At 37.4% G+C, this 25,798-nt stretch overlaps 2 protein-coding genes across 4 annotated transcripts in view; one reads left to right on the top strand and one right to left on the bottom strand.

The window, feature by feature from the left end:
• MRE11 (MRE11 homolog, double strand break repair nuclease) overlaps positions 1-19,233 on the bottom strand; it is a 75,529-nt gene extending 56,296 nt beyond the window's left edge. The window contains exons 1-6 of one of the 2 annotated variants that reach the window (XM_036861949.1): positions 19,131-19,233; positions 18,283-18,400; positions 15,349-15,481; positions 10,350-10,510; positions 3,497-3,584; positions 2,032-2,173 (exon numbers count right to left, since the gene is read on the bottom strand). In XM_036861949.1, the coding sequence (XP_036717844.1) occupies positions 2,032-2,173; positions 3,497-3,584; positions 10,350-10,510; positions 15,349-15,481; positions 18,283-18,302 (544 nt within the window). In that variant the 5' untranslated portion in view covers positions 18,303-18,400; positions 19,131-19,233. The remainder of the gene's footprint in view (positions 1-2,031; positions 2,174-3,496; positions 3,585-10,349; positions 10,511-15,348; positions 15,482-18,282; positions 18,401-19,130) is intronic. The other variant, XM_036861950.1, reaches the window with a different exon arrangement.
• Positions 19,234-19,353: 120 nt separating this feature from the next.
• On the top strand, positions 19,354-25,172 carry ANKRD49 (ankyrin repeat domain 49). Of its 2 annotated transcripts, none has more exons than XM_036862638.1 (3): positions 19,354-19,415; positions 21,907-22,261; positions 23,678-25,172. In XM_036862638.1, exons 2-3 carry the CDS (start codon positions 22,004-22,006, stop codon positions 24,137-24,139), a joined length of 720 nt encoding a protein of 239 aa, XP_036718533.1. In that variant the 5' UTR covers positions 19,354-19,415; positions 21,907-22,003; the 3' UTR covers positions 24,140-25,172. The 2 variants fall into 2 exon arrangements, with proteins under 2 accessions (XP_036718533.1, XP_036718532.1); XM_036862637.1 differs by lacking the exon at positions 19,354-19,415 and adding an exon at positions 21,174-21,288.
• The last annotated feature ends 626 nt before the right edge of the window (positions 25,173-25,798 follow it).

Here is a 25,798-nt window from a genome sequence, read left to right as displayed (position 1 = left end):
GGGAATTATCACTGGGAGGACAAGGTTGCTACCTTACGGAGTGATTAGGGAAGGCCTGGGAAGAAAGGCCAACACCACATAAGTATAAGAGCTAGAAGAGGTCTAGCTTCTAAAGAGAATTCCTAGTGTGGCCAATGAAATAGATGGTGGCATGCAGAACATGTAACTGGAACAAAAAAGCCAAGACATAAAAAAATCCAGGGCATTAGAGGGTTGATCTACTTGGGTGTCGAAGCACTGAGAACACTGACAAAATTGGAAGGTAGGCAAGTAGGAAAATTGAGGGAATGGAGAAGGCAGTTTAGCCAGTTGGCAATTAGCTTCAAGGGTGTTTGCAGGCAGGAAAGGAGGTGTCAGTAGGAAGCAAGGAGAACAGTGACTTGCCCTCCACCCTTTCTGCCCTAAAGCCCATAAGAGGCCATGAGAGAACTACGTGGGACACGTAACCTCAGGGGCCAGTTTCACTGAGGGTTGGAGAGTACAGGCAGCATTCAGAGACTGATGAAATGAGGGAGTTTGCTAACTAAAAAGAGCTCTAGAGCATACAGAGCTGGGGTGAGAGGAGTGGGTGGAGGGTAGAGACAGAGTCCAGTTAAGGAAAACAGAACAGGATGAGATGAGAGTTTGGGAGAAAATGGATGACTGAAGCAGTTTGCTTCTGGCAGTGACTGAGGCATAATGGGATGTGTCCTTAGTCTGAAAGTAGGAGGATCAACCATTTTCTGCAGATATGATCCCTAACGTTACAGTGATTAAAATACCTGTTAGTAGTTTTTTAAAAAAGCATATTCCACTTCCTGCTCTATCACTTGCAAAATCAGACATAATACCTCGATCTCATTTTCCATATCTCTAAAATATAGATAACCACGATGCTTTTCTACTTGTTGGCGAAATTATGTAAATTGGGCAAAGACGATAAGCTTCCTAGAGAAGCTTCCTAGAGAAAGCATTTAAATAAACCATCCATCATAATTATTCTTTAAAAAACATACACAAAGAGAAATGAAGTAAATAAGATTTTCTAAGGCTTCTATTATACTAAAGTCACTCAAAAAATAATAAAAACTATGTAGAGGCTACAGCGTGAAATTTTTTCTCAATTTCTCTTGGGGTACTTTAAGGTTGGTTTAACATGAATTATAATTTTTGTAATACTCTATACACAACAAAATCAATAAAATTATTGCATCCATAAAACAAATCAAACTGAACTTAATCCAAGGAAGACACAAAAAATAGCCTTTGAATGTGCTCTAAAAATAGTCTTCCATTCATATGGAATAAAGCCTAGCAAACAAGCTTTTACCTACTGGACACTAAATAAATTGAAGATAGTGAAGCTGATAAAGCAAATTTTCTGAGCATTGTAGATGATAGCTCTAGATTAGCACTGTCTAATAAAAATATCATGTGAGCCACTAAAACAGGCCAAATATGTAATTTTTAATTTTCTAGTAGCCATATTAAAACAAGTAAAAGAAACAGGTGAAATTAATTTTAAGATATTTTATTTAACCCAAAATACCAAAGGTATTTTACATTTTTTTCTAAGTCTTTGAACTCTGATGTGCATTTTATACTTATAGCATATCTCAATTCAGACTAGCCACATTTCAAGTGCCCAGTATCTACATGATCACTGTATTGGACAGTGAAACTTTAGAACTTTCAAAGACTTCCAAGATATCAAAATGCAGTTTTTCTAATTACTCTATAAATGCTAATGTTCAGGATTTTTATCTGAGTCTAAAAGAAAGAAAAAATAAACAATAAATAGATACTAAAGGAAAAATATTTTTTCACCAAAACTGCTATTAAAAATAAGTATCAAGGACTATTGGTGCTTATAAAATACTAAAAAATTTCTACCAAAACCTTCTATCATTTTTTTAAGTCACCCATAAGGAATAATTAGAATTGCCTCACGTTTCCCCAAACAGCAGCAAAGTTAACTCCAGAATTTGATTTCCTAGCTGCTTAAACATTTAAACATTTATTGACATAAATAGTAAAATAAAACCATCTTACCTAAGCCATATAGAGCAATTTTTGTGCTTCCTTTTTGAAGCAAAACCGGACTAATGTCTATCTTCTCCACAGACATTGAACGTCCAAAGTGATTTACAAATCCAGCACAACTTAAAATATCCAGGGCGCAGAGTGCATCTGCCTATGCAAAATATTTTCAAATAATATAAATGTATATCTAAAAATAAGTAATCTGCATATCATATTATTACTTATTAAAAGTATATTTTATATAGTAGTTACAAAAACCTAGATTAGGATAATGTCTTCTCAAAACAAAATTACAATAGTAAAAGTATTCGCTATCTTTTTTCTATTACAAGTGACCCACTGTGACTGGAATCACATGTTAAATGCAAAGTTAACATTTCATCAAAACTTATGATGTCTTGTCCACTGAAAAATAAAAAACAGCCATGAAATCAGTGCCTTGTCATATTAAGCAGACCTCTTAAGAGGTGAGAAAAAAAAAGACTAGCAAAGTAGTGACTTATAATACATTAATGACCAGATAAAACAAAAAGATATTTTGAGATTATTTTAGGGCCCCTATTATTAAAGATCTTCCTCGACTTACAATGGGTTTAGGTCCCAATAAATCCATCGTAAACTGAAAATACCGTTAAGTAGAAAATGAAGTTAAAGCACCTAACCTACCGAAAATTATAGCTTAGCCTAGCTTACTTTAAACGTGCGCAGAACACGTACATTAGCCTACAGTTGGGCAAAAGTATAAATACTTTTACAATAAAGTATGGAGTATCTTGTGTAATTTACTGAATAATGTACTGTAAGTGAAAAACAGAACGGCTGTATGAGTACAGAATGGTTGTAAGTGTAGCAGCTGTTTACCCTCGTGACCGTGTGGCTGATCGGGAGCTGTGCCTCACTGCCTTTGCCCAGCATCACACGAAAGTATCTTCCCACCTTATCGTTAGCCCAAAAAAGATATTCAAAATTCAAACTTCGAAGTGCAACTTCTACTGAATGTATATCCATTTCGCACCACTGTAGAGTTGAAAAATCTAAGGTCGAACCCTCATAAACTAGAGACAGTCTGTACTTTCATATCAAACAGAAAATAAGATGATCTAATTTAGATTTAAAACTGTTCATGAAACCCTCATTTCCTACAGGTGAGATTTATGTGATAAGAGATACAAAAGCCCTTGGTAAACTGTAAAGCATTATATAAATGTTAGGTGTTTATTCTTCCTCCTGGTTACTTATTGTTAACCTTGGCACTTATGAAATAAATGTGTATGTCACATGCCATTTATTATTCCAGATTTTAAAAAATTATCTAAAAAGCAGTATAAAAGCTTATATGAATGATAAAAAGTCAATTTGAACTTTTGACTCAATTTGACTACAAATTGCTGGGAAGAAGTGAAAGAATGCTTTCCAAAGACAAACTAAACTGATCGTTTCTAAAATTTCAACTAACTAAGAACCCAATAATTACCCCCGTAGGATCATCATGATTGCCATGAATACTAAACACAGGAATTGAAATGTTGAGATTGCCATCTTCGTAGTTCACCCATGGAAACCTTAAAAAAGAAAGAAAGAAAGAAAAGTTTCTATAAGAGACGAAAGCTGTTTCCCCCATTATCCTCCTCCAAAAAATTAATACAGTTATAGGCAAACTGGATGATCTAAGCTGGCAAATGACCGCTAGTTTGGAGCTTTAAAAAAATAAAATCCAAGGCAGCAGTTCATTTCAATTCAAGTTTCAAAAGATCTCAAAGTACTACACTTTAAAAGAAAACCACACAAATATATGATGCTTATGAATTGTATGAAAGATTTGAATATCTGATTAATAGGAAATAGGCTTTCAAAATTTTGAAAGCCTTTATAAAAGGTTTTTATTTGTAGAAGCGGGAGGGGGAGAAATACATCTACTCTGGAATCCAAAAGTCCTAGATTAAAAATTCCAGCTCTATCACTTACTACTTGGATGACTTAAAGTTCCCACCCACTCCTACCCCTAGTCACCAAGCTTCTCTTCTCAGAGGCAAATAACATTAGGAATTTCTAGTGTATCTGTGCAAAAATATCTTATACCTGTAAAGCAAATAAATACATCTTCCTTCTTAAACAAATGGTAGCACAATATAGATTTCTGCCCCCTGCCTTTATCACTTAACATACTTTATAAATCATTCCATATCAGTACATAAAGAGCTTCCTTGTGATTTTTTTAGCTGTACACTGCATGGATTATTATAACGTGTTTAAGTAGTTACCCATCAATGGACATTTAGACTATTTCCAGCCTTTTGTTTTACAAATATTGTTACAGTGAGTAATCTTGTACAAAGTTGCCCTTGTGAGAGCATAGGAAAATATCTAGAAGGAAACTGTCAGGTCAAAAGGAACGAGTGTATCTGTAAATTTGATAACTACTGCCAATTCCCCTCCACAGAGGTTGTATGATTTACTCATAGTACAATTGCAATCCATGAGACTAATTCCTCCTACTCCACCAACATAATGGGTGGGCCAAAAAGGTTCATTCGGTTTTTTCCCTAAGATGGCTCTAGTAGCGCTTAGTTGTCTTTAACTTCATTTGAAACAATTTTGTTAGATTGTATGTGACAGCTGTCATATCAGCGTGCATTTAAAAAAAAAAGACTTATGAAAATTGGTGAAGGTTTATGTAGCCATTTTAATACCGAAGATGGAAGAAAAAAAGCAACATTTCCGGCATATTATGCTTTATTATTTCAAGAAAGGTAAAAACGCAACCGAAATGCAAAACAAAAGATTTGTGCAGTGTGTGGAGAAGGTGCTGTGACTGATCGAAAGTGTCAAAAGTGGTCTGCGATGTTTCGTGCTGGAGATCTCTCACTGGACGATGCTCCCTGGTCAGGTAGACCAGATGAAGTTGAGAGCGATTAAATAGAGACATTAACTGGGAACAATCAACGTTATACCACGTGGGAGATAGCCGACATACTCAAAATATCCAAAACAAGCAATGAAAATCATTTGCACCTGCTTGGTTATGTTCATCGCTTTGATGTCTGGGTTCCACATAAGTTAAGCGAAAAAAACCTTCTTGACCGTATTTCCGCATGTGATTCTCTACTTAAATGTAATGAAAAGTTCCATTTTTAAAACAAAGTGTGACGGGCAATGAAAAATGGATACTGTACAATAATGTGGAATGGAAGAGATCGTGGGGCAAGTGAAATGAACCACCACCAACCACACCAAAGGCCGGTTTTCATCCAAAGGTGATGTTGTGTGTATGGTGGGATTGGAAGGGAGTCCTCTATTATGAGTTCCTTCTGGAAAATCAAACGATTAATTCCAACAAGTACTACTCCCAACTGGACTAATTTAAAGTGGCACTGGACGAAAAGCATCCAGATTTAGTCAACAGAAGACGCATAATCTTCCATCAGGATAACACAAGACCGCATGTTTCTTTGATGACCAGGCAAAAACCGTTACAGCTTGGCTGGAAGTTCTGATTCATCTACCATATTCACCAGACATTGCACCTTCGGATTTCCATTTATTTAGGTCTTCACAAAATTCTCTTAATGGAAAAAATTTCAATTCCCTGGAAGACTGTAAAAGGCACCTGGAACAGTTCTTTGCTCAAAAAGATAAAAAGTTTTTGGAAGATGGAATTATGAAGTTGCCTGAAAAACGGCAGAAGGTAGTGGAACAAAAGGGTGAATACATTGTTCAATAAAGTTCTTGGTGAAAAGGAAAAATGTGTCTTTTATTTTTACTTAAAAACCGAAGGCACTTTTTGGCCAACCCAATACATTATCAAGCTTTTTCAATCTATGCCAGTGGTTCTAAACCCTAGCTGCATGTTAGAATTTTCTAGGAATCTTTGAAGATCCACCAATGTCCAAGACACACTCAGAAAGATTAACTGACCTGGAGACAGGGCATCAGTATTTTTTAAGATTCTTAGGTAATGATAATGTGCACCCAGGACTGAGAATTACTGATCTATATCAATCTTATAGGAGAAAAATATATCAGTATACTTCATTTTGCATCTTTCATATTCTTTTAATATGTTTAAATGCTACTTTATTTCCTTTTCTATGAACTATGTCCATATTCTTTACCTATTTTTTTATTAAGTCATGGATTTTTTTTTTTAATTGACTCGAAAGAACTACTTAACTATTAACTATTGGGAAAATTAGACCGTAATTTGCCATGAGTTGCAAATATTCTTCCTGGTTGAACTCAGACTTTTGACTTCACTTTGGGCGGCTCTTGCCATGCAGAAATTTACTTTTACAAAGACAAACATATCAATCTTTTTTGTTATGGATTCTGGGTTTGTGTAATACTTAGAAAAGTCTTTTCCACATCCAGATCTTTTTAAAAAATGTCTAACAGTTTCTTCTAGTTCTTTTATTGAATAAGCTATATTTTTTGTGGAGATATGAGATACCACCTTTATCAAATACTAAATTCCCACATGTATTGAGGCTATTTCTGGAATTTCTATACTCTTCCACTTATCTGCCTATCAATTCATGAGTCATACCACTTTTTAAATTATTGTAGCATTGTAATATACTTTCTTTTTCAGCTTTATTGTGATATAATTGACATGTAACATTGTATAACTTTAAGGTATACCATGTGTTGATTTGATACATTCATATATTGCAAAATGATAACCACTATAGCTTACTTACCACTTTAAGCTTCACACACACCTAGCTTAACAGCTGCATCATGTCACATAATTGCCATTTCTTTTTCGTACTGAGAATATTTAAGATCTACTCTCTTGGCAACTTTCAAGTATAAAATACAATATTACTAACTATAACCACTATGCTGTACATTAGATCCTCAGAACTTATTCATTTTTAAACTGAAAATTATATATTTTTTTGATCAACATCTCCCCTTTTCCCCCAACTCCCTGCTCCTGGTAACCACCATTCTAGTCTCCATTTACATGAGTTCAGCTTTTTCAGATTCCATATACTGTATAAGTGATATCACACAGTATTTGTCTCTTTGTCTGACTTATTTTACTTAGCATAAAGCCCTCAAGGTCCATCCATGTTGTCTCAAATGAAAGGATGTCCTTTCTCATGGCTGAATATATATATATACATGGCTGTGTGTGTGCATATATATCTGCACACACACACACATACATATATCACATCTTTATCCCTTCTTCCACTGATGGACACTTATGTTGTTGCCATATCTTGGCCATTGTGAATAATGCTGCAGTGAATGTGGGAGTGCAGATTATCTCTTTGAGATCCCATTTTCATTTCCTTTGGATATACACCCAGAGGTAGGATTGCTGGATCACATAATAATTCTATCTTTAATTTGGGGGGGAACCTGCACAGGGTTCTCCATAGTGGCTGCACAAATTTACATTCCCGCCAACAGTGCACAAGGGTTCCCTTTTCTCCACACCCTCTCCAACACTTGTTCTCTCTTATCTTTTTGATGATAGACATCCTAACAGGTGTGAGTTGATATCTCATTGTGGTTTTGATATGCATTTCCCTGATGATTAGTGATGTTGAGCACCTTTTCATGTACCTGTTGGTTGTTCTATTTTTGTGAAAAATGTCATTGGAATTTTGATAGGGATTGAATTGAGCTAGTAACTACTCAGGAGTCTTCTTTTTTCAGAGTTTCCCTATCTTTTTTTTTTTTTTTTTTTTGGTCTATGTTTTACATGAACTAGTAAACCAGAGGGAAAATTATCCAAAATATAGTACAAAGAGATAAAGTTATAGGGAATATTAAAAAGTGGGTAAAATATAAATAATTTTCAGAAAGAAAAAGAATAGGAAACAGAAAACATACTGGATAAGAATTTTCCAAAATTGCTGCAAAAAAAATTCTTAGTTTGAAATGCATGTAGCCCAAGCAGGATAAATAGAACTAAATCCACAACTAAATATGTCACAGTAAGACTGCAAAAAGACTCCTTTCTTTATGCCAGCTACTATTCTAAGCAATTTTCTTATTAACTCAACTACTCCTAACAACAATTCTGTAAGATTAGCACTATTCTTTTCCCATCTCACAATAATGAAACTAAGGTAGGGCAGATCCAGGATTTGACCTCAGACAGTCTTATATCAGAATCCATGCTTTTAAGCACTATGTTATACTGCTTTTCCAGCAACTAAAATGATAGCAAGACTCCTCAAAAGCACCAAAAAATAAGAGTTTACTGACAGGCAGTGAAAAACTACTAAAAACTGTACTTCGGAAAGGAAACTGAATCTAGACAAAAGGAATGAAACATAAGAAACAGCAATAGTAAGCGAAGAAATAGGTAAACACATCTATGGGGTGGGTGAAGCAGTTTAAAAATAATAAAGTTTTAGATTTGAATAGACGATGGGTAAAGACTGATCAGAATTCTTAAAAACAAGAACACATGTTAAAAATTACAAGAATTTTTTAAAATCCTATTCTATACTCAGCCAAATTAATCCGAAGTTAAAAATAGCCATTTTCTTACATAAAAATATCTCCAAAAATCTACCTCCCAATATAAACTCATTTTTAAAATATATATACACAAATAGATAAGAAATAAATATAGCTATGTTTGTTTTCAGGGGTTACTTTATATATATATATATATTTTCTTTTTACATTTACATGTATACATGTGTGTACAATATGTGTATATATGTGTGTGTATGTGTGTGTGTGTGTGTGTATATATATTTAAGCTCTGTGCTCTGAGAGAGCCTAGAAGCAGTGACAAGACAATAGCCATGTGCATGCCTAGCATCCAGATTCCAGCTTCCAAATACCATTCCAAAATGAACCAAGACTCCTTGAAGAAATGGATGAGTCTAGGGCTAGGGAAAAGAAAATACAAAATTAACCTGGAGCATCTTACAGTACCAAAAAGGGGGGAGAAAAGATGACGGCATGCTGAAAGGACCCAAGAGGTGGTCTGAAAGAGTGCCCAATGGCTAAAGCTGGAACAATTTATTTGAGCAACAAAATAGATTATAATAGATAGATAGATTACAATCCAAAAGAAAAAAAATGAGTTCATACTGATATAAACAATTGAATAAATTCCTACTGATATAGACAACTGAATAAATAAATAAACAAATGGGGGAGAAGGGACAAATCTTTACAGAACTATTCCAATTAATAAATGCAGAAAGAATGTGGGAAATATTTAGAAAATCACCATTAGGACACCGCAGTTACAACTGCTGTAGGCAAGAGCCACTGACAAATGCTAAAATTATTGGACAAACTTTAAAGAGAAACAGAATAGTTGCATAGCCTCCCCTAAAATATTTACTAATTACTGTAGTGGTTTTAACACACCCATAAATTCTTTGATACTCTTTCCTCTCTCCAGGAAGTGAAACGTAACGCCCTCTCTTCGAGCGTGGGCTGGACTTAGCTACTCACTTCTTACAAACAGTATATGGAATGGGAAAAATAGTAACTTGACAGTGGAGAAACCTGCAAGACACCATCTTAACCAAGTGACCAAGGTTAACCTCACCAGTGCAGGCCATGTTGATAGCATGTACTCCTTACATACTGAGAAGGGCACTCCACCTATAAGGAATATTCTTTCCCCCAAACCAATAACCCTAGTCTAATCATGAGAAGAACCCAAGTTGAGAGACATTCTACAAAATATCTGACCAGTACACTTCAAAAGTGTCAGTGTCTGTCTGAAAAAGACTGGCATAGTCGAAAGGAGATTCTGAGACCATTTCAACTAAATGCAGTGTGGTATCCTGTACAATGTTTAAGAAAAAACAGAGTACCTTTATGACATGGGGTTCTAGGTGGATATTGTAAATAAGTCCCAAAAGCACAAATATTAAAGAAAAAAAATAACATGTTTGACTATGAACATCAAAATTAAATATTTCTGTCATCAAAAGGCCCTGTAAACAAAGTCAAAAGACAATCCACTGAGTGGGAAAAAATACATGCCTAACAAAGGCTTAATATCTAGAAATAACTCCTGCAAATTCAATAGGAAAAGACAAAAATGTCCCAATTTTTAAAATGGACAAAGGATATGAACAGAAGAGATATCAAATGTACAAAAAAAATTTGAGAAGTTACTCAGTCTATTAATTAGGGAAATAGAATTTAATACAACAATATACAGAAAATTCAAAGAACTACATTTACCAAGGAAATAGCTTATACTGAAGGTAAAATGGCTAATTGTTACCGTGTTCATGTGTCTTATACAGAAAATATTATATATTATACATACATGTAATATTAACTATCATAAGGAAACATTCATTTAAGCATTTAAATATACTTACTTACTAAAACCGAAGTTGACTGACTGATCGCTGATAATTTCAAACTGTACAGGACGATCTCCCATGCAATATTTTCTTAATAACTCGAGGCAGTTATGTACTGTTTTTCTTGAGGGTTTATTTTCATGAAAAAGATCACCCCCTAACAAAATGAAATCCACCTAATCAACAGAAAATAGTGTGAAAATTAGTATGTTTTATAGATAAAACTTTTAAAACAATAGCGCAAAGAGATAGAAAAAAAATCTTGTAAAAGATACTATTATGTGTGGAGATTTAAAGTTTCATATTTTGTTTAGTCAAAGGGCCTTTCAATCTGGTTATTAATCTGACTTCAGCTTAGGTTCCTAGGTCACCTTCAAAAAGGCCATCTTCAAATTACTACACCAAGTTTCTAACTCACACTACCCAAAGTGATCATACTTCTTTCTTTAAAGTTATCCAAATCAAACATAAACTTAGCACTTTAATAAAGCTTATGGAAGGGATAGCAGATTCAATCCAAATTATTCACTTGATTCATTCAACAATTATTTAGAGTCCTTACAGGCACTGGCAGCTAAGGAAATAGCAATCTACAAAATATAGGATGTCCCTGCCCTCATTAAACACAGACAACGTGCCATACCCTATACTGAGTGTGATGAATTAAATACGATCCCTATCCTAAATATGTTCAAAATCTAATGGGAGAGACAAACTGCTAAGCATCTAAACGTAAGTCAGACTCTGACATGCACTAGAACAGATATATAAACAAACCAGGAGTAGAGATGACATTACAATTAATTCCAACTGAGAGGAGGAAATTCATCTGAGGACAACGTCTGGGAAGAATGGGCTAACATGGTGGCATCTGAGTTGCACCATGAAGGATGAACGAGATTTCGAGGAAGAGCATTCAGGAACAACCAGAGAGAAGGGAAATCACACAGAAAGAAAGTCCAACACACTTTCAAAAGCATACAATCTACGTAAAGAAACTTGATTAAGTTCTTAATTATACAAAAGAACCCAGCAATACAGATCACCACGGGCTACAGTAGTGAGGGCAGCAGAATATGTCACCACAAAATGGACCACTTTGGCAATGTGGACTGTTTTGAGCTGAAGGCAATTAAGACCCAGCAGAGTCAGGAAAAGCTGTTTTACCTCCCTCTAAACTGCCTAAAAGAATTTGGATGGGGGGCATGTACCAGGAAGAGAGCTATTACCAGAGATAATTTCTGATATCAGAAAGACATCGCATGGCATGGCAAACACCTGTTTACCAAACATCTGATCTTCTCATCTTCCTGTGCACTGTCTTCCTCCCCTTGAAAGCCCCAAACTCCTTTCCCCTTCTCCTTAGCTCAGGATGGCAGATAAGCCTCAACTACTTCACTGCTGAGGAGTCTCGTATTTTTGTGGGGCTCCCATACGTATGAAATTTGTTTTTACCCTGTTAATCTGTCTACGTCAACTTAATTATTAGACCAGCCAGGGAACTTAGAAGGGAAGAAGGAAAAGATTTCTGCCCCAACAAGAGTCAGAGAGACTTCAATAAAAATGTGGGATTTAAGCCAGGTCTTCAAAACTAAACATGGGGCTTCCCTGGTGGCGCAGTGGTTGAGAATCTGCCTGCCAATGCAGGGGACACGGGTTCGAGCCCTGGTCTGGGAAGATCCCACATGCCGCGGAGCGACTAGGCCCGTGAGCCACAACTACTGAGCCTGCACGTCTGGAGCCTGTGCTCCGCAACAAGAGAGGCCGCGACAGTGAGAGGCCCGCGCACCACGATGAAGAGTGGCCCCCCGCTCACCGCAACTAGAGAAAGCCCTCGCACAGAAACGAAGACCCAACACAGCCAAGAATAAACAATAAATAAATAATAATAAATAAAAAATTTTAAAAACACCCAAAAAACTAAACATGATTTGAGTAAAGGGAGAAAATGATCATAATCCAAGGCATAGAAGAAACAAAACAAAAACAACAAAGCAAACAAACATTTTTACAGGGGAGGGGAAAGAGAAATAGTTGTTTAAATGATATAGTTTCACTTTTACCAGACGAAAAGAGTTCTGGAGATTGGTCACTCAACCATGCAAATGTGCTTAACACTACTCAACTGTACCCTTAAAAATGGTTAGGATGGGAAGTTTTATGGTATGCGTATTTTAACACAAGCAAAAAAAAAATTTTTTTTAATATTTTTAAAAACTGGTTTGTGACTCCAGGGATCACTGAGAACACAACTTGCTTCTGTGGTATTCCTGCCCAAAGTGAATCTACTCATGAGGAAACGTCAGACATATCCAACTGAGGAATATTCTGCAAAAGTAACTCCCCTGGACTCTTCAAAAATGTCAGGGTCATTAAAGACAAGGCAGACTGAGGAAACATCCCAGATTACAAGAGACTAAAGAGACGTGACAACTAAATGCGAAATGTAATCCTGGATTGGGATCTAGACACCACTGACCTGCCCCCAAACTGCTATGACAGACTTTGTCGGGACAACTGGCGGCATCTTAGAATTACATAATCGTACTGAATCAACATAATTCCCTGGTTTTGATAAGTGCACTGTGGTTACTTATGTAATTTACTCTCAAATGGTTCAGAAAAAGTGTGTGTGTGTGTGTTTATGAAGAGGATAAATCAAATGTGGTAAAGTGTAGGAAAATCTCGGTGAAGGGTAAGGAATTATTTGTACTATTCTTGCAATGTTTATGTAAGATTGATATTGTTTCAAAATTAAAAGTCAAAAAATAAAAATAAAAAAAGATTCCAAAGAACTAGAGAGTAGAAATAAGGCTGGTTAGATGGCACAGGCCCACAAAATAGAGGACTTAAAAATCGGGAAGAATTTAGATTTCAATAAGAAGAAATAATAAACACAAATGATGGGGGGAAGTAAACATGCATTTGGAAGTACCAGCATGGGGCTGTAGGTGGGAGGGGGCAGTTAAGATTAAAGGATGCAGGGAGGAGAAACAGGAGGAAATGGAAGGGAAGGAAAGGACAAGGTAAAGAAAAAAAAACAGCTCGTGCTCAGGGAAAGAAATACTTCAGCACCTAAGAGTTAGAAAAGAAAGAACAGAGGATTCTCTGGCAGGAAACAGACCTTCTTTGACTGCAAATTTCTCTGCCCTCAGGGTAAAAGGAGACAGTCCTAGACATTCTCCCATTCATGAACACATTTATAAGAGTGCCTACTGCTTGCCAGATCCTTTCTAGGTGCTAGGATACACATGAGCAAACAAAAAAGATTTTTCATTCTCGTGGAGTTCACCTTCTAGTGGAGAAGATAATAAACACGTAAATAATTCAATAAATTATTTCAGATGGTGCTATAAAAAAAAATAAGAGTGTTTGGAGACATCAGGGAAGACCTCCCCAAAAAAGGTTAAACTTGAATTGAGAACTGAGAAGTCAATCCTGGCAAGATCAAGGTGCTCTGAGCAGGAAGAGAACCAGACATGCAGAGGTACCAGAGTAGAACAAACATCTCTGTATGGATGAAGCACAAACCAACCAGGCAGAGTGGAAGGAGATGAAGTCTCCTGGCAGGGGCCAGATCACACTGAACCTTGTAGTCTAATTTTTATTCTAGATTCAATGGAAGGCCACTTAGAAGATTATAAGCAGCAGAGTGACATGATCTGACGTGATTTTTGTAAGTTCACTTTGGCTGCTATGCTGAATACTGTAGGGGGAAAGAATGGAAGTAAAAAAACCTAAGGGGAGCTACTGCAGTCCAGCAAAATATGACAAAAGTTTTGGACTAAGTTTACAGACATGAAGGTAGAAAACAGTAGAGAGGTTCCACCTGTGTACATTTGGGAATAAGAACCAAAGGACTTGCAGAAGAACTGAAGAGAACTCTGAGGAAAAGTCAAGGTTGAAGTTTGCAAGTCCCCAGAATTTTTGTTTATTACCCAGCTGTCTTTTGGGCTCGAGATGGACATTTCAACTGTCTCCTGGAATGTTTCCTTGAATGTCCTATTGGAATCTCCAACTCAAATGGTCTCACTCAGAATTCATCACCTTCCCACATAAAGAAGTATGTTATAAGGAAGTATGAAAATAAGGAAGAAATCTTCCTTATTTAAAAACTACTTCTATTATTGGTACCACCATCCACCCAAACATAATACACTCCAGAGTCACCGTCATCCCCTTCTCCCTCATCCCCACCCCCTACGACTGACTAACCAAAGTATCCAAATCCTCTCTTTGTATTATCTCCTGCATTCACTTCCTCTTTTCCATTCCATGGCACCACTTTTAAAAAGCCTCCAACTTATCTTGCCTTCATGCTGTACTCTGTTGCCAGAAGACTTTCTGTTAAACTGGGTACAAACTCCTCAATCTGGTATTTGAAGCTCTTGATGCAGCTCAAACCACATTTCTCGTCTTTCAGCGTGCTTTCTAACATGCGACCTACCAGTGAGCCAAACAGCTGCTGTACCCCTAATGGACCAATCGTCTCACCTCTGCGCCCTTCCTACTGCTTCACGGGAGGTGTACACTCTCTTTGCTTTTCACTCATTAAAAGCCTACCATCCTTCTAAGCCCAAGTTAAATGCCACTTCATTCACCTCATCTTGCTATCCTCATCTAAATGTGATCTCTTCTACCTCCAAACTCCCAGGAAATGCTGTTTATAATCTTATGGCTCTTGCATCTGAGCATTTTTGACATTTATCATATCTCACATACTGATTTGCTTGCTGCATGTTCTTTGAAAGCAGAAACTATGACAGTTATCTTTAGATTTCAAATAGAAACTGCCACAGGATACTGCACTCAGTAAACACTGTAAATATTTGTAAATTTTTACAGACTATTTACAAAAGTAGCTCCTACTTGAATTCAGGGAATAAAGAACACAAAATCTCCTTTGGGCTTTCGGCACATGGGCCTATAAAACAAACCTCTATCTTTAAAAGGAAAAAGAGCAAGTTGAGTAAGGGAACTTGGTAGAAATTGCAAAAATGCAAACTAAACTCACATCATTTTCCTGGGCAAGTCTTAAAATTTCATCAAGTGTTACAAACGTATCATTTCCTCTGACGGCATCTTTTTCCATATATCCCAGATGAATATCTGTTGCAACTAAGATTTTAAATGTATTTTCATCATCGCTGTATTAGAAAAGAAGAAGCACGTCAATATAATTCATTAAAAGGATGTTCAAGCAAACTGAAACCTAAATCTATAAAATAATAGCAGTTATGACGTAAAATCATTTTTCTAGCCCTAAACTAGGTCCAAAAATTTGAAGCATTCAACAGACCATTAACGTCACTGTTTTCTTACCACTAAGACAAAGCAGAACAAATGTACACACATTTTAAAAAGGTTCTGTAACTGCTTCAGAAATGTATAGCCTCATTACAGCCAGTTTCATAAACTGATATGTAACCTGGATTTGAAAGCTTGGTTGTTTTCCTGCTCTGTTCCACAGCAAAAATGCAAGAGGATCTGATCCCAGTATCTAAACTTATTATTTATCCACTTTGCACTTTCCCAAGAAAATTAGAATTAACTGGTTAATTTAAAAAGCCCTTCTCCTTACTTTATAAGTAGATTTTTATCCTAATAAACTAGTAACTTACATCCAGGGCCCTGAAGAGGGTTGCTCTCCATACAAAGTTAGTTTTTCATTAATGACTTTGGCCAAGTAACAAAACTAATTTACAATGCCATTTAAATTTGGTAGTATTCAAAAGTACTTTCAGGGCTTCCCTGGTGGTGCAGTGGTTGAGAATCTGCCTGCCAATGCAGGGGACACGGGTTCGAGCCCTGGTCTGGGAAGATCCCACATGCCACGGAGCAACTGGGCCCGTGAGCCACAATTACTGAGCCTGCGCGTCTGGAGCCTGTGCTCCGCAACAGGAGAGGCCGCGATGGTGAGAGGCCCGCGCACCGCGATGAAGAGTGGTCCCCACTTGCCGCAACTAGAGAAAGCCCTCACACAGAAACGAAGACTCAACACAGTTATAAATAAATAAATAAAAGAACGTGAATTTCTAAAAAAAAAAAAAAAAAAGTACTTTCATATGAAGCAGCAATATGATAATTATTAATTCTCTCTTAAACTTAATATAACTTTTAATTGTCTTTAAAATATTTTGGTATCCCTGATATCATCTCAACTCCCACATGTAAACAGGTTAAGTATTATTATCTCTGAAAAACTAGAAAGCTATATACAGAGAAATTAACTGATTTATCATGAAACAAAATGGTAGAAATGGAACTAAAACCCGGTATTAAAACTCAGGCTGTTTTCACAAAACCATACGAACTTCAAAAAAAATTTTATATATATCTCCAAAATTCAAATCTTTATACATAAGAGAATTTTCCAGAAAAGATTTCTCTTCAGAAACTTCAAAATGATATGCACAGTTCTGATTGTTATATACATATAGGTAAGTCAGAATACTTTCAGATCACATTACTACCCAGACTTCCATAGCAATTTGTAAGGTATTTTCCCTTGAGGTCTCTTACTTAAATATGAGAATTAATCTGAGAGTCATTTTTTAAAAAAATTTATTTATTTTTGGCTGCATTGGGTCTTCGTTGCTGTGTGCCGTCTTTCTCTAGTTGCGGAGAGTGGGGTCTACTCTTCGTTGCGGTGCACGGGCTTCTCATTGCGGTGGCTTCTCTTGTTGCGGAGCACAGGATCTAGGCGCACAGGCTTCAGTAGTTGTGGCACGCGGGCTTAGTTGCTCGGTGGCATGTGGGATCTTCCCCAACCAGGGCTCAAACCCGTGACCCCTGCATTGGCAGGCGGATTCCTAACCACTGCGCCACCACCAGGGAAGCCCTCAGAGTCATTTGTAATCCAATTATACAAATGAAGAAATTGAGACAAAGTTTAGATGCTTGCTAATTTGTCCAAGGTTACACAATACTAATTAAGAAATTAAGGGGACTTCCCTGGTAGTCCAGTGGTTAAGACTCTGCGCTCCCAATGCAGGGGGCCCGGCTTCAATCCCTGGTTGGGGAACTAAGACCGCACATGCCGCAACTAAGCCCGCATACCGGAACTACTACACCCACGCGCTCTAGAGCCCGCAACTAGAGAAGCCTGTGCACTGCAAGGAAGACCGGGTGCGCTGCCACAAAGACCCAGTGCAGTCTAGATAGATTAGATAGATAGATAGATAAAAAGAAATTAAAAGAAGGGTGAAAGATTCCAAGTTTGAAGCTTTTTCCACATAACTTTTTCTAGTCCTTTTATTTATTTTCATTTTAGTCAGATTCATTTCCAATTTATTCAGTACTAAAGCAATTTACTTCTTTAAAAATCTGCTTTAAAAGACTTGCATCAGGGCCTCCCTGGTGGCTCAGTGGTTAAGAATCCATCTGCCAATGCAGGGGACACAGGTTTGATCCCTGGTCCGGGAAGGTCCCACATGCTGCGGAGCAACTAAGCCCACGTGCCACAACTACTGAAGCCTGCGCGCCTAGAGCCCTGAGCTCTGCAACAAGAGAAGTCACCGCAATGAGAAGCCCGCACACCGCAACCTCAGTCGCCGCAAGTAGAGAAAGCCCACCGCAACAATGAAGACCCAACGCAGCCAAAAATAATTAAGGGAAAAAAGACTTGCATTAGCTAGTAAGACTTAGTTCAAGTATATTTATAGCTTCAATAGTTTAAAACAAAACCTAAGAACATAAACTTATATAGCAATATGCCAACCTACTGCAAAACCCCAATCTATAGCTGCATATTATCTTTAGTTAATAAACATATAGTATGAATTGTTAACCATTCCAAATATTCTTTTTGATGACTAACACTTGTATTCAGAGGCAAGGTCTTTATTTACTCATAATTTATTAAATAAGTTTTCTTTTATGGTGATCATAGTTGATAGACTGTAGAAACCCAAAGCAACAAAGAAGACTTCGGAAGATAGGTGCTTACAGAGCATCTGCAGGACTCATTTCTATGATCAGTCCAGCTCCTCCAGGACCAGTTCTCTCTCCAAGTACCCCTGGGTCCTGTGCTCAAACACGTCAGAAAACTCACTCGATTCCAAATTCTAAAACAAAATTATATTATTCAAAACACATTTTTAAAAAGCAGACTGGCAATTTTGGAATTGTCTCATTTTCAATTAAGCACTACTATACTTTTATTTTCAGAGCTTAAAAAAAACCCAAAAAAACATATCTCCAGTGACACTCTAGTTTCACCATTATGATTAAGCTCCTCTCCTGTTTCCCTTTCCATGCCCCACGGGAAGCTAATGTTTGTTAAATGAATGGGCAAAAAGGGTCACACCCAATAGTTCTGGTTTAGCACACCAACTCTGGATGTGCAGAAATGTTTAAGTTGCATGCATGGGCTACTCTGGAGCATGAGGCGACCCCGTATTTCCTGCTTAAACACAAAATTTTTTCTTAAAGGCATGGGCTTGTTTTGAAAAGACAGGGGGTCCACGTTTAAAGGTAGTGTAAATAAGCAGAAACACGTGGTTCAAGGAAAATGGCCAGGATCTTTGGGGAGGAGTGGCTGCCACCGCGGAACGACCCCTCCCACGTCCGGATTCCTGGTTCGGTGTGGATTCTAAGCCTCAGCAGCCCCGCACCACCGGACCCTCAGAAACCAGAACGCGGAAACCTCCCAGGCTCCTCCCGAGCCTACTCGGCCCAGAGTCAATCCTCTCTGGGCTTCCGCCCGAGATCCTGCAGATACAGAAAGCGACTCCTAAACTACCCCACATCTGGACTCTCCAAAGCCCCACCCTGGGACCCGAGGCTGTCTTTTACCCGGAAAGAAGGACGGAGATTCCTGAGAAGAAAAGCAACAGCACCGCCTGAGAAGCCGCTCGACCGTAAACCTGAATTAAGCGGGAGAGGAAAAAGCACCTCCTTCTCTCGCGATACCTCATTAATGACGTAGGCGCTTCAACTCCTCTCATTGGCTGCCGACTGCCGTAAGGTAGCAGGAAAAGTTGCAGCGAGGACCCGCCCCCATACAGGAGCCAATCCTGAGTAGCCCGGGGGACGAACCCCGGAAGCGAGCTTCCCGGCGGCGATTTTCCACTCTCTAAGGTGGGTAGGTCTTTCTCGTCCGGGGCCACGCTTCCTGGTCGCCTGACGCCACCTAAGAACTCCTGGGCCCAAAGGGGAGGGTCCCCTGTCGACCCCTGCCGAGCCCTGCGAATCGGGCCGCGTGGTGGGTCCTAAGTAGGGCTGGAGCGGCTTCTTCGCTCGTAGAAGTTCGGAAGGCCGCAGACGCGACTCCCGGGCCTGTGAAGTGACCAGCCGGTGCTGGAGGGCCGGGACTGGTGGTCTTCTCCCTCACCTCCACTCCCCAGAGACTGAGCATTCGGACTCCAGTTTACAATCCTTTCCCTGCGTCCCCTTATTGTCTGCCTGGATCCCGGGTTCAGCACATCTGCATTGCTTTGTGCTGACAGCAGTAAAATAGAGTGCATTAAAAAACAATGTGAAACTTTTGAATTAGAAAATTTGGGCTTTTAGTTCCATTGAAAGTTGTTTTAATCTATCTGAACCTCAGCGCCTTCACCTGTAAAATGGGGTTTACGGCCCCACCTGTCACTGAGTTAAGAGTTGACATAGTTTAGATCTCTTATGGAATGTGGTCTTTAAAAAACATACCCTAGTTCTTGGTAGAGTATCATCAAGTAGGTATCTTGATCGGCTTTTTAAGTCCTGAATCAGGGAGATGCACCTGGGGTTGACTTTTTAAATTAAATCCATTAAGAAATTTTTATATGTAATTTATTTTACCTGGAACAGTAAATTTAAATTATAAAAAAGAGAGTTTTTATGAAAAGGAAAGGGGGGTTATAAGATCTGTGCTATAATGTTACTGTGGGTTGATACAAATGACAAATGAACTATACAGTATTTACTGGTATTTATTTAATAAAGTGTTTAATGAGTAGATTTGTGATCACTTTTGTATTGCAAGGTTCAGAGAATAGTTTGAGAAAAGTGAAAATATTAGAACATAAAGCCTTTCTGATAGGGTCTCTCGATTGACTCTGTAAAGTTGGACAGTCTTTGGAAATCCTTTAGTACAATCCTTTCATTGTGCAACAAAGTAACAGGTCCAGAGAAGGTACTGGTCATGAGTGATAAATTTAAATTTGACTTTAATGTTCTTGGCAGTAGTAATAAAATCTAATGATGCATTAGGATTGTATCAATTAAAACTCGTGAAAATTAGGTAGAAAGAAATCAGTATCTTAGGGGTACACGACTAACTCTCAAATTTCTCAGAATCCATTCCAAGCAAAATCAAGTGATAGGGCTTTAATTCTGTTTAATTCTACAAATATTTCTTAATGTTTGCTGTATATAAGTGGGACATAAATGTAAGTTAAATATAGTCCCTATCTTTAAGCTTACAATCTTTTAAGAGACTAAAACAAGAACAAAATTAGTGGTGAAATAAAACAGTATGTAGCACACAAAAAAGTAGAAACTAGAGACAGATCTAATTTGGAGGCTCAAGAAAGACTTAATGAAGGAGGCAACATCTGAGAAGAGTCATGAAAGACTGATAAGATTTCAACAAATATAGTTGGGAAGCTGAGAAATATTTTTTAAATATCTATTATTCTCATTTTGTTTAATTGGTTAAAGTTTAATATGCTGCATAACTCTTTAAGCTGATATTGGTTTATAAATTATTATGGCAGCCTAGCAGAATAAATATCATTTCCTTCAGGAAGCCTTCTCTACTCACTGAGGACTGGATTAATTATGACCTTCCTGTATATTCATCATATCTAGATATGGTCTTATCATAGTACTTAAACACTGTCTTTGCGAATCTCCCTGACGAGACAGGAAGCTTCTTGAGGTCAAGACGTGGATCTTGTTCATTATTGAATCCCAGTACCCAGAGACTGGCACATACCAGGCGTTCTATTCATCTTTGTTGAATGAAGGAGTAAATGACAGCCAAAGTTCTGTTTCAAAACAAGAAGCCAACTAAGAACTATAGTTGTCTGTCAATGAATAGGGCTACTTTTTAAAGCAGTGAATTTTCCTAAGCCTGAAATTGTTAAAGTAGAAATAGGTTGATTATTACAGATGTCATGATAAAGATATCTGCATTGGTGAGAGATTGGGACACATGTCCTTTGGGGGCTCTTCCATCTCTAAGAATCTCTGAGTCTTGGAAGTAGTTTTTTTAGGAACTAAAAATTTTTGCTCCTGCTTTATAGCTTCTGTGTGTCTAGTCTATAAAAATCATGAATATGCTTATCTTTATTAGTTATAATTTCAAGGCTTCAAGCATTCATCACTGTTAGCATAATACAATATAGTATGTGAATCAATAGATTCAAAATAAATAGTTATAACCACTGACTTAGTAGAAAAAACAATATTAAAAATAAAGATAACTGAAATCTGTCAGTTCCAATATTTAATGAATGTGAAGGGTATTAATAAACACCAAAAAAGTTTAGGCAGGGTTTATTTGTGTATATTTGCAAGACTTATCTATGCTATTGATAAAGCCTCAATAACCATTTTGCTCCTAATTTTTGTGTTTGTGTTTCAGATCTTGATGAATAAAATAAAGCAGACATAATTCATCTCTGGAAAGATTATTTATACTCTGGCATTTGAAATGCTTTGTATTTAGAATAGTAGTAAAAATGGAAAAAGAGAAAGTAAATGATGATGGAAAACCAGACCCAGAGAACTTCTTGGACTTTTCTGAACACTTTAACCAACTTGAATTATTAGAAACACATGGACACCTTATTCCCACTGGCACCCAAAGTCTCTGGGTAGGGAATTCTGATGAAGATGAAGAGCAAGATGAAAAAACTGAAGAGTGGTATCAATTGCAAGAAAAAAAAATGGAAAAAGATCCAAGCAAATTGCTTCTTTGGGCTGCTGAAAAAAATCGGGTAAAAAAAAAAAAAAAAAAACAGTTACAGAGGAAACCTTAATTTAGTAGGAAAAGTATTAGATTGGAAGTCAGAAGACCTGTCCTGAATCTCGCTTTGGTCTGTAACTTTGGGCAAATCCTACTGTTTCTGCACCTCTATTTTCTTATCTGTAAAAATGGCCACCATAACACCTGCCTCTTTCATACAAGGTTTTATGCAGAGGCAATGTAGGCGAAAACACATAGTAAGCTACAAAGTGTCATATGGGTATTTTGGGGCGCTTTAAGAATAATTAACTATAAAGAGAGCAAGCAATCATCTATATTTTTAAATCATTCATATTAAGTCATTAGGATCATCCTAAAGACAAGTATCATTTAGTAAAGAGAGGATGGGAATTAACATTTATTAAATACCAACTATACCATGTGCCTTACTACATTATTGATTTAATCCTCATATATCCCTATAAGATATGTCATATTCTTCCCCTTTTACAGATTAAGAAGTTGAGATTCAGGAACATTAATTTGCCCAGGATTGTCCAAGTAGGATGACCCTGCTTAACAGCCAAAGTCTGTTCTTCCCACTTAGCCACTTGTATCTTGTTTTACTAAGTTCCCCCATGTCTGTATTAATAAACTTATAACTTAAATGGTCTTACATTTTTGGATAACTTTTTAAGCCAAGAGCAGACTGCATCCCACCAGAGGTCCTCAGACCAAACTGAAAATCACTTCCTGAAAACATGTATCTGAGGTTGTTTTAGTTAGAAGGAATTGAGCTCCTTAATCTCAACTTCCTTGTTACCATTGTATTCTACTGTTAAAAGAAGTTTTTTTTTTTAATTGGAGTGTAGTTGATTTACAACGTTGTGTTGGTTTCAGATGTACAGCAAAGTGATTCAGTTATACATATACATATATTCATTCTTTTTTAGATTCTTTTCTCATTTAGTTTATCACAGAATATTGAGTAGAGTTCCCTGTGCTATACAGTAGGTATTTTTTAAAGTTTTATACAGTATATATATTGGTGTGATAATCCTACTACAGAAAGATCAGTCTGTTCCATTAGTATGTTTTCTTCGCAGATGAAATATAAAATATTAATACAGTTCTAGCCTGTATTATTCATCTAGGACTATAGCTTTTATACAATAAGCCTTCATTGGACCAGGAATAAATGTATGGTTTGGTATTCAGAGAATCATGTTCTTAGAATCAACAGTTTATGGTTAACACTGACTTGTTCATTGTTAAATCAGTTCCCCCCGCAAAAAAAAAAAAATCTTATTTTTTTATTTTACAGTCATCTGCTAACAAGGAAGTTTTTATTTAACTTAATTAAATCTAACACCACTAGACGGTTTAATTTTCTTTGCCTATTGTTTCATTTCGAGTTGGGTTTGTAAAAGATCTGTCTTCTTCTCAGCTGACCACAGTGCGAAGACTGCTTTCAGAAAAGGCCACCCACGTGAACACTCGAGATGAAGATGGGTACACCCCGCTCCATCGAGCAGCCTACAGTGGGCACTTAGACGTGGTCCGGGAGCTGATTGCACACAGGGCAGATGTTCGTGCGGTGACTGTGGATGGCTGGACACCCCTGCACAGTGCCTGTAAGTGGAATAACACCAGAGTGGCTTCTTTCTTACTGCAGCATGATGCAGATATCAACGCCCAAACAAAAGGCCTCTTGACCCCCTTACATCTTGCTGCTGGGAACAGAGACAGCAGAGATACCCTCGAACTCCTCCTGATGAACCGCTACATCAAAGCAGGTCTGAAGAACAACCTGGAGGAAACTGCATTTGACATCGCCAGGAGGACAAGCATCTATCACTACCTCTTTGAAATTGTGGAAGGCTGCACAAATTCTTCACCTCAGTCTTAATGGTTCTAATAATTTTCTTAAGTTTCTAAGTCCCAGTGCCTCCTTTAGTGTGAGATGTGAAATGTCCCCATCATACAAAGTTGACATCAAAAGTCTTACGACAGTAATTCAGTGGTACTCACGATAATATCCTTCCAAGTGAATTGCCTGACCTTGATGTCAAAATGTATTTGAAAGTTGATTGGATATATCTTTAATGATTTCCATGGTGTTTGTGATTTTTATCAAAATCATTTTAACTTAACCTATACTGGAAAACTTGTCACAAGTTGTACAGAAAACTAATGATATTTTTGGTGCTGATCCAAGAGAAATGTATTTTTAAATATTCCCCCATCCTAGATCTTTGTGCAGTATTTAGTATATTAATGTGTATTTTTATAAGGTCAGGTAACTCAGAATTTCGTTTAAAAGTCTTAATATACTGGTGCAGTTCAGCTGTCTTCTCTGCATCACCATAGCCATTTGCTTTCATTGTAAACCGTAAGAATGAACATATTAGTGTCTTGAATCTTTGTAAATTAAAAAAAAAATCAAGACACCTAGATCTTTGTTTTCTAGAACCTAGGCCATTTTCAGGAAATAGCTAGGTGTTTAATCCACGAATTTTATATACTGCCCCCTCCTGCAATCCACACAATCCTGTGGACCATCCTACCTCACCCTGGTCAACCTGCATATTCCTTATGCTGCTGGTGAGTCAGCACGACCCTTCAGACATGCGCACAACTATACCTTGGTTCAGATCGTAACGTATCTGCTCTCCAGCTAGTTTTACCTCCCTGGTCCTGCTGAGCTGGGCACTGCTCATCTAGTCTCTCAAGTTCACAGGAAGTGTTCTTTTCCAGGGTCCTCATTTTATACAAGCCACACAAAGACAAAGTGACAGGGAAAAGGAATTCTAAGAATGAGGGGATGATGATTATATTGGAGTGAGAACACAAAGTGGCTCAGGCCTTTTTTAAAAGCCACATTGTGGATAGTGACAAAAGCATAAATATAAGTATTCCAAAAAAAAAATAAAAGTTTTGAACAACCAAAAAAAAGCATGAATTCTTTTTTTACCTGTGTATCTTCCTTGGATCCATAACATATTTATTCATCCAGCATACATTTATTTATCAGGTACTCTCTCCATCTCGTCAGTAGCAGTTTCCTGTTGACTACATAACCCCTCTGTGACTAAAACAAAGGGGTTTTCTCTTAACTTCTTCACACCGGAACTAACACACTGGGCAAAGGGAACTAAACCAATGGCCGTTTTCTTCGGTTATATTTTTTAAATGTCCACCAAGGTTTGTCTGCTTTGACTTAGCCCATGTGACCCAGTCACCTGAGACTAAGTAATAATGTTATTTAATCAGATACGTGTGACAATTTTTAGGTTAGAACAAAATTGCATCATCTCAGAAAAGTTAAAGATAACATATGAACTGAATCTTTGTGACAAACAGTATCTTAAGACTTAGGAGCGCTTCAATTATTTTGTGATCTCTGGCTAAGAGATGCCTCCGTTTCAGAGTATCAGTATCAATATCTTCGATATCAGGGTTTTGGCAGAAAGTGAGAGGTTGCTTTCTGTTTAATCTGCCCTAATTTAGTGATACCAAATGACAAGGTACAGCTGGTAGACAGTGACAGTAGAATAAGACCCCAATT

This window comes from Balaenoptera musculus, chromosome 8 (genome assembly GCF_009873245.2).
Source record: "Balaenoptera musculus isolate JJ_BM4_2016_0621 chromosome 8, mBalMus1.pri.v3, whole genome shotgun sequence".
In the NCBI taxonomy this organism is placed as follows: Eukaryota; Metazoa; Chordata; class Mammalia; order Artiodactyla; family Balaenopteridae; genus Balaenoptera; species Balaenoptera musculus.
Note: the sequence above shows the minus strand (reverse complement) of the source record. Positions and strands in the feature narration are given on the sequence as shown.

Excerpts from the sequence above, each read along its gene's own strand:
- ANKRD49 (XM_036862638.1), top strand. The coding sequence starts at position 22,004 with ATGGAAAAAGAGAAAGTAAATGATGATGGAAAACCAGACCCAGAGAAC. Across the intron at positions 22,262-23,677 it reads GGGCTGCTGAAAAAAATCGG|CTGACCACAGTGCGAAGACT; the intron begins GTAAAAAAAAAA and ends TCTTCTTCTCAG.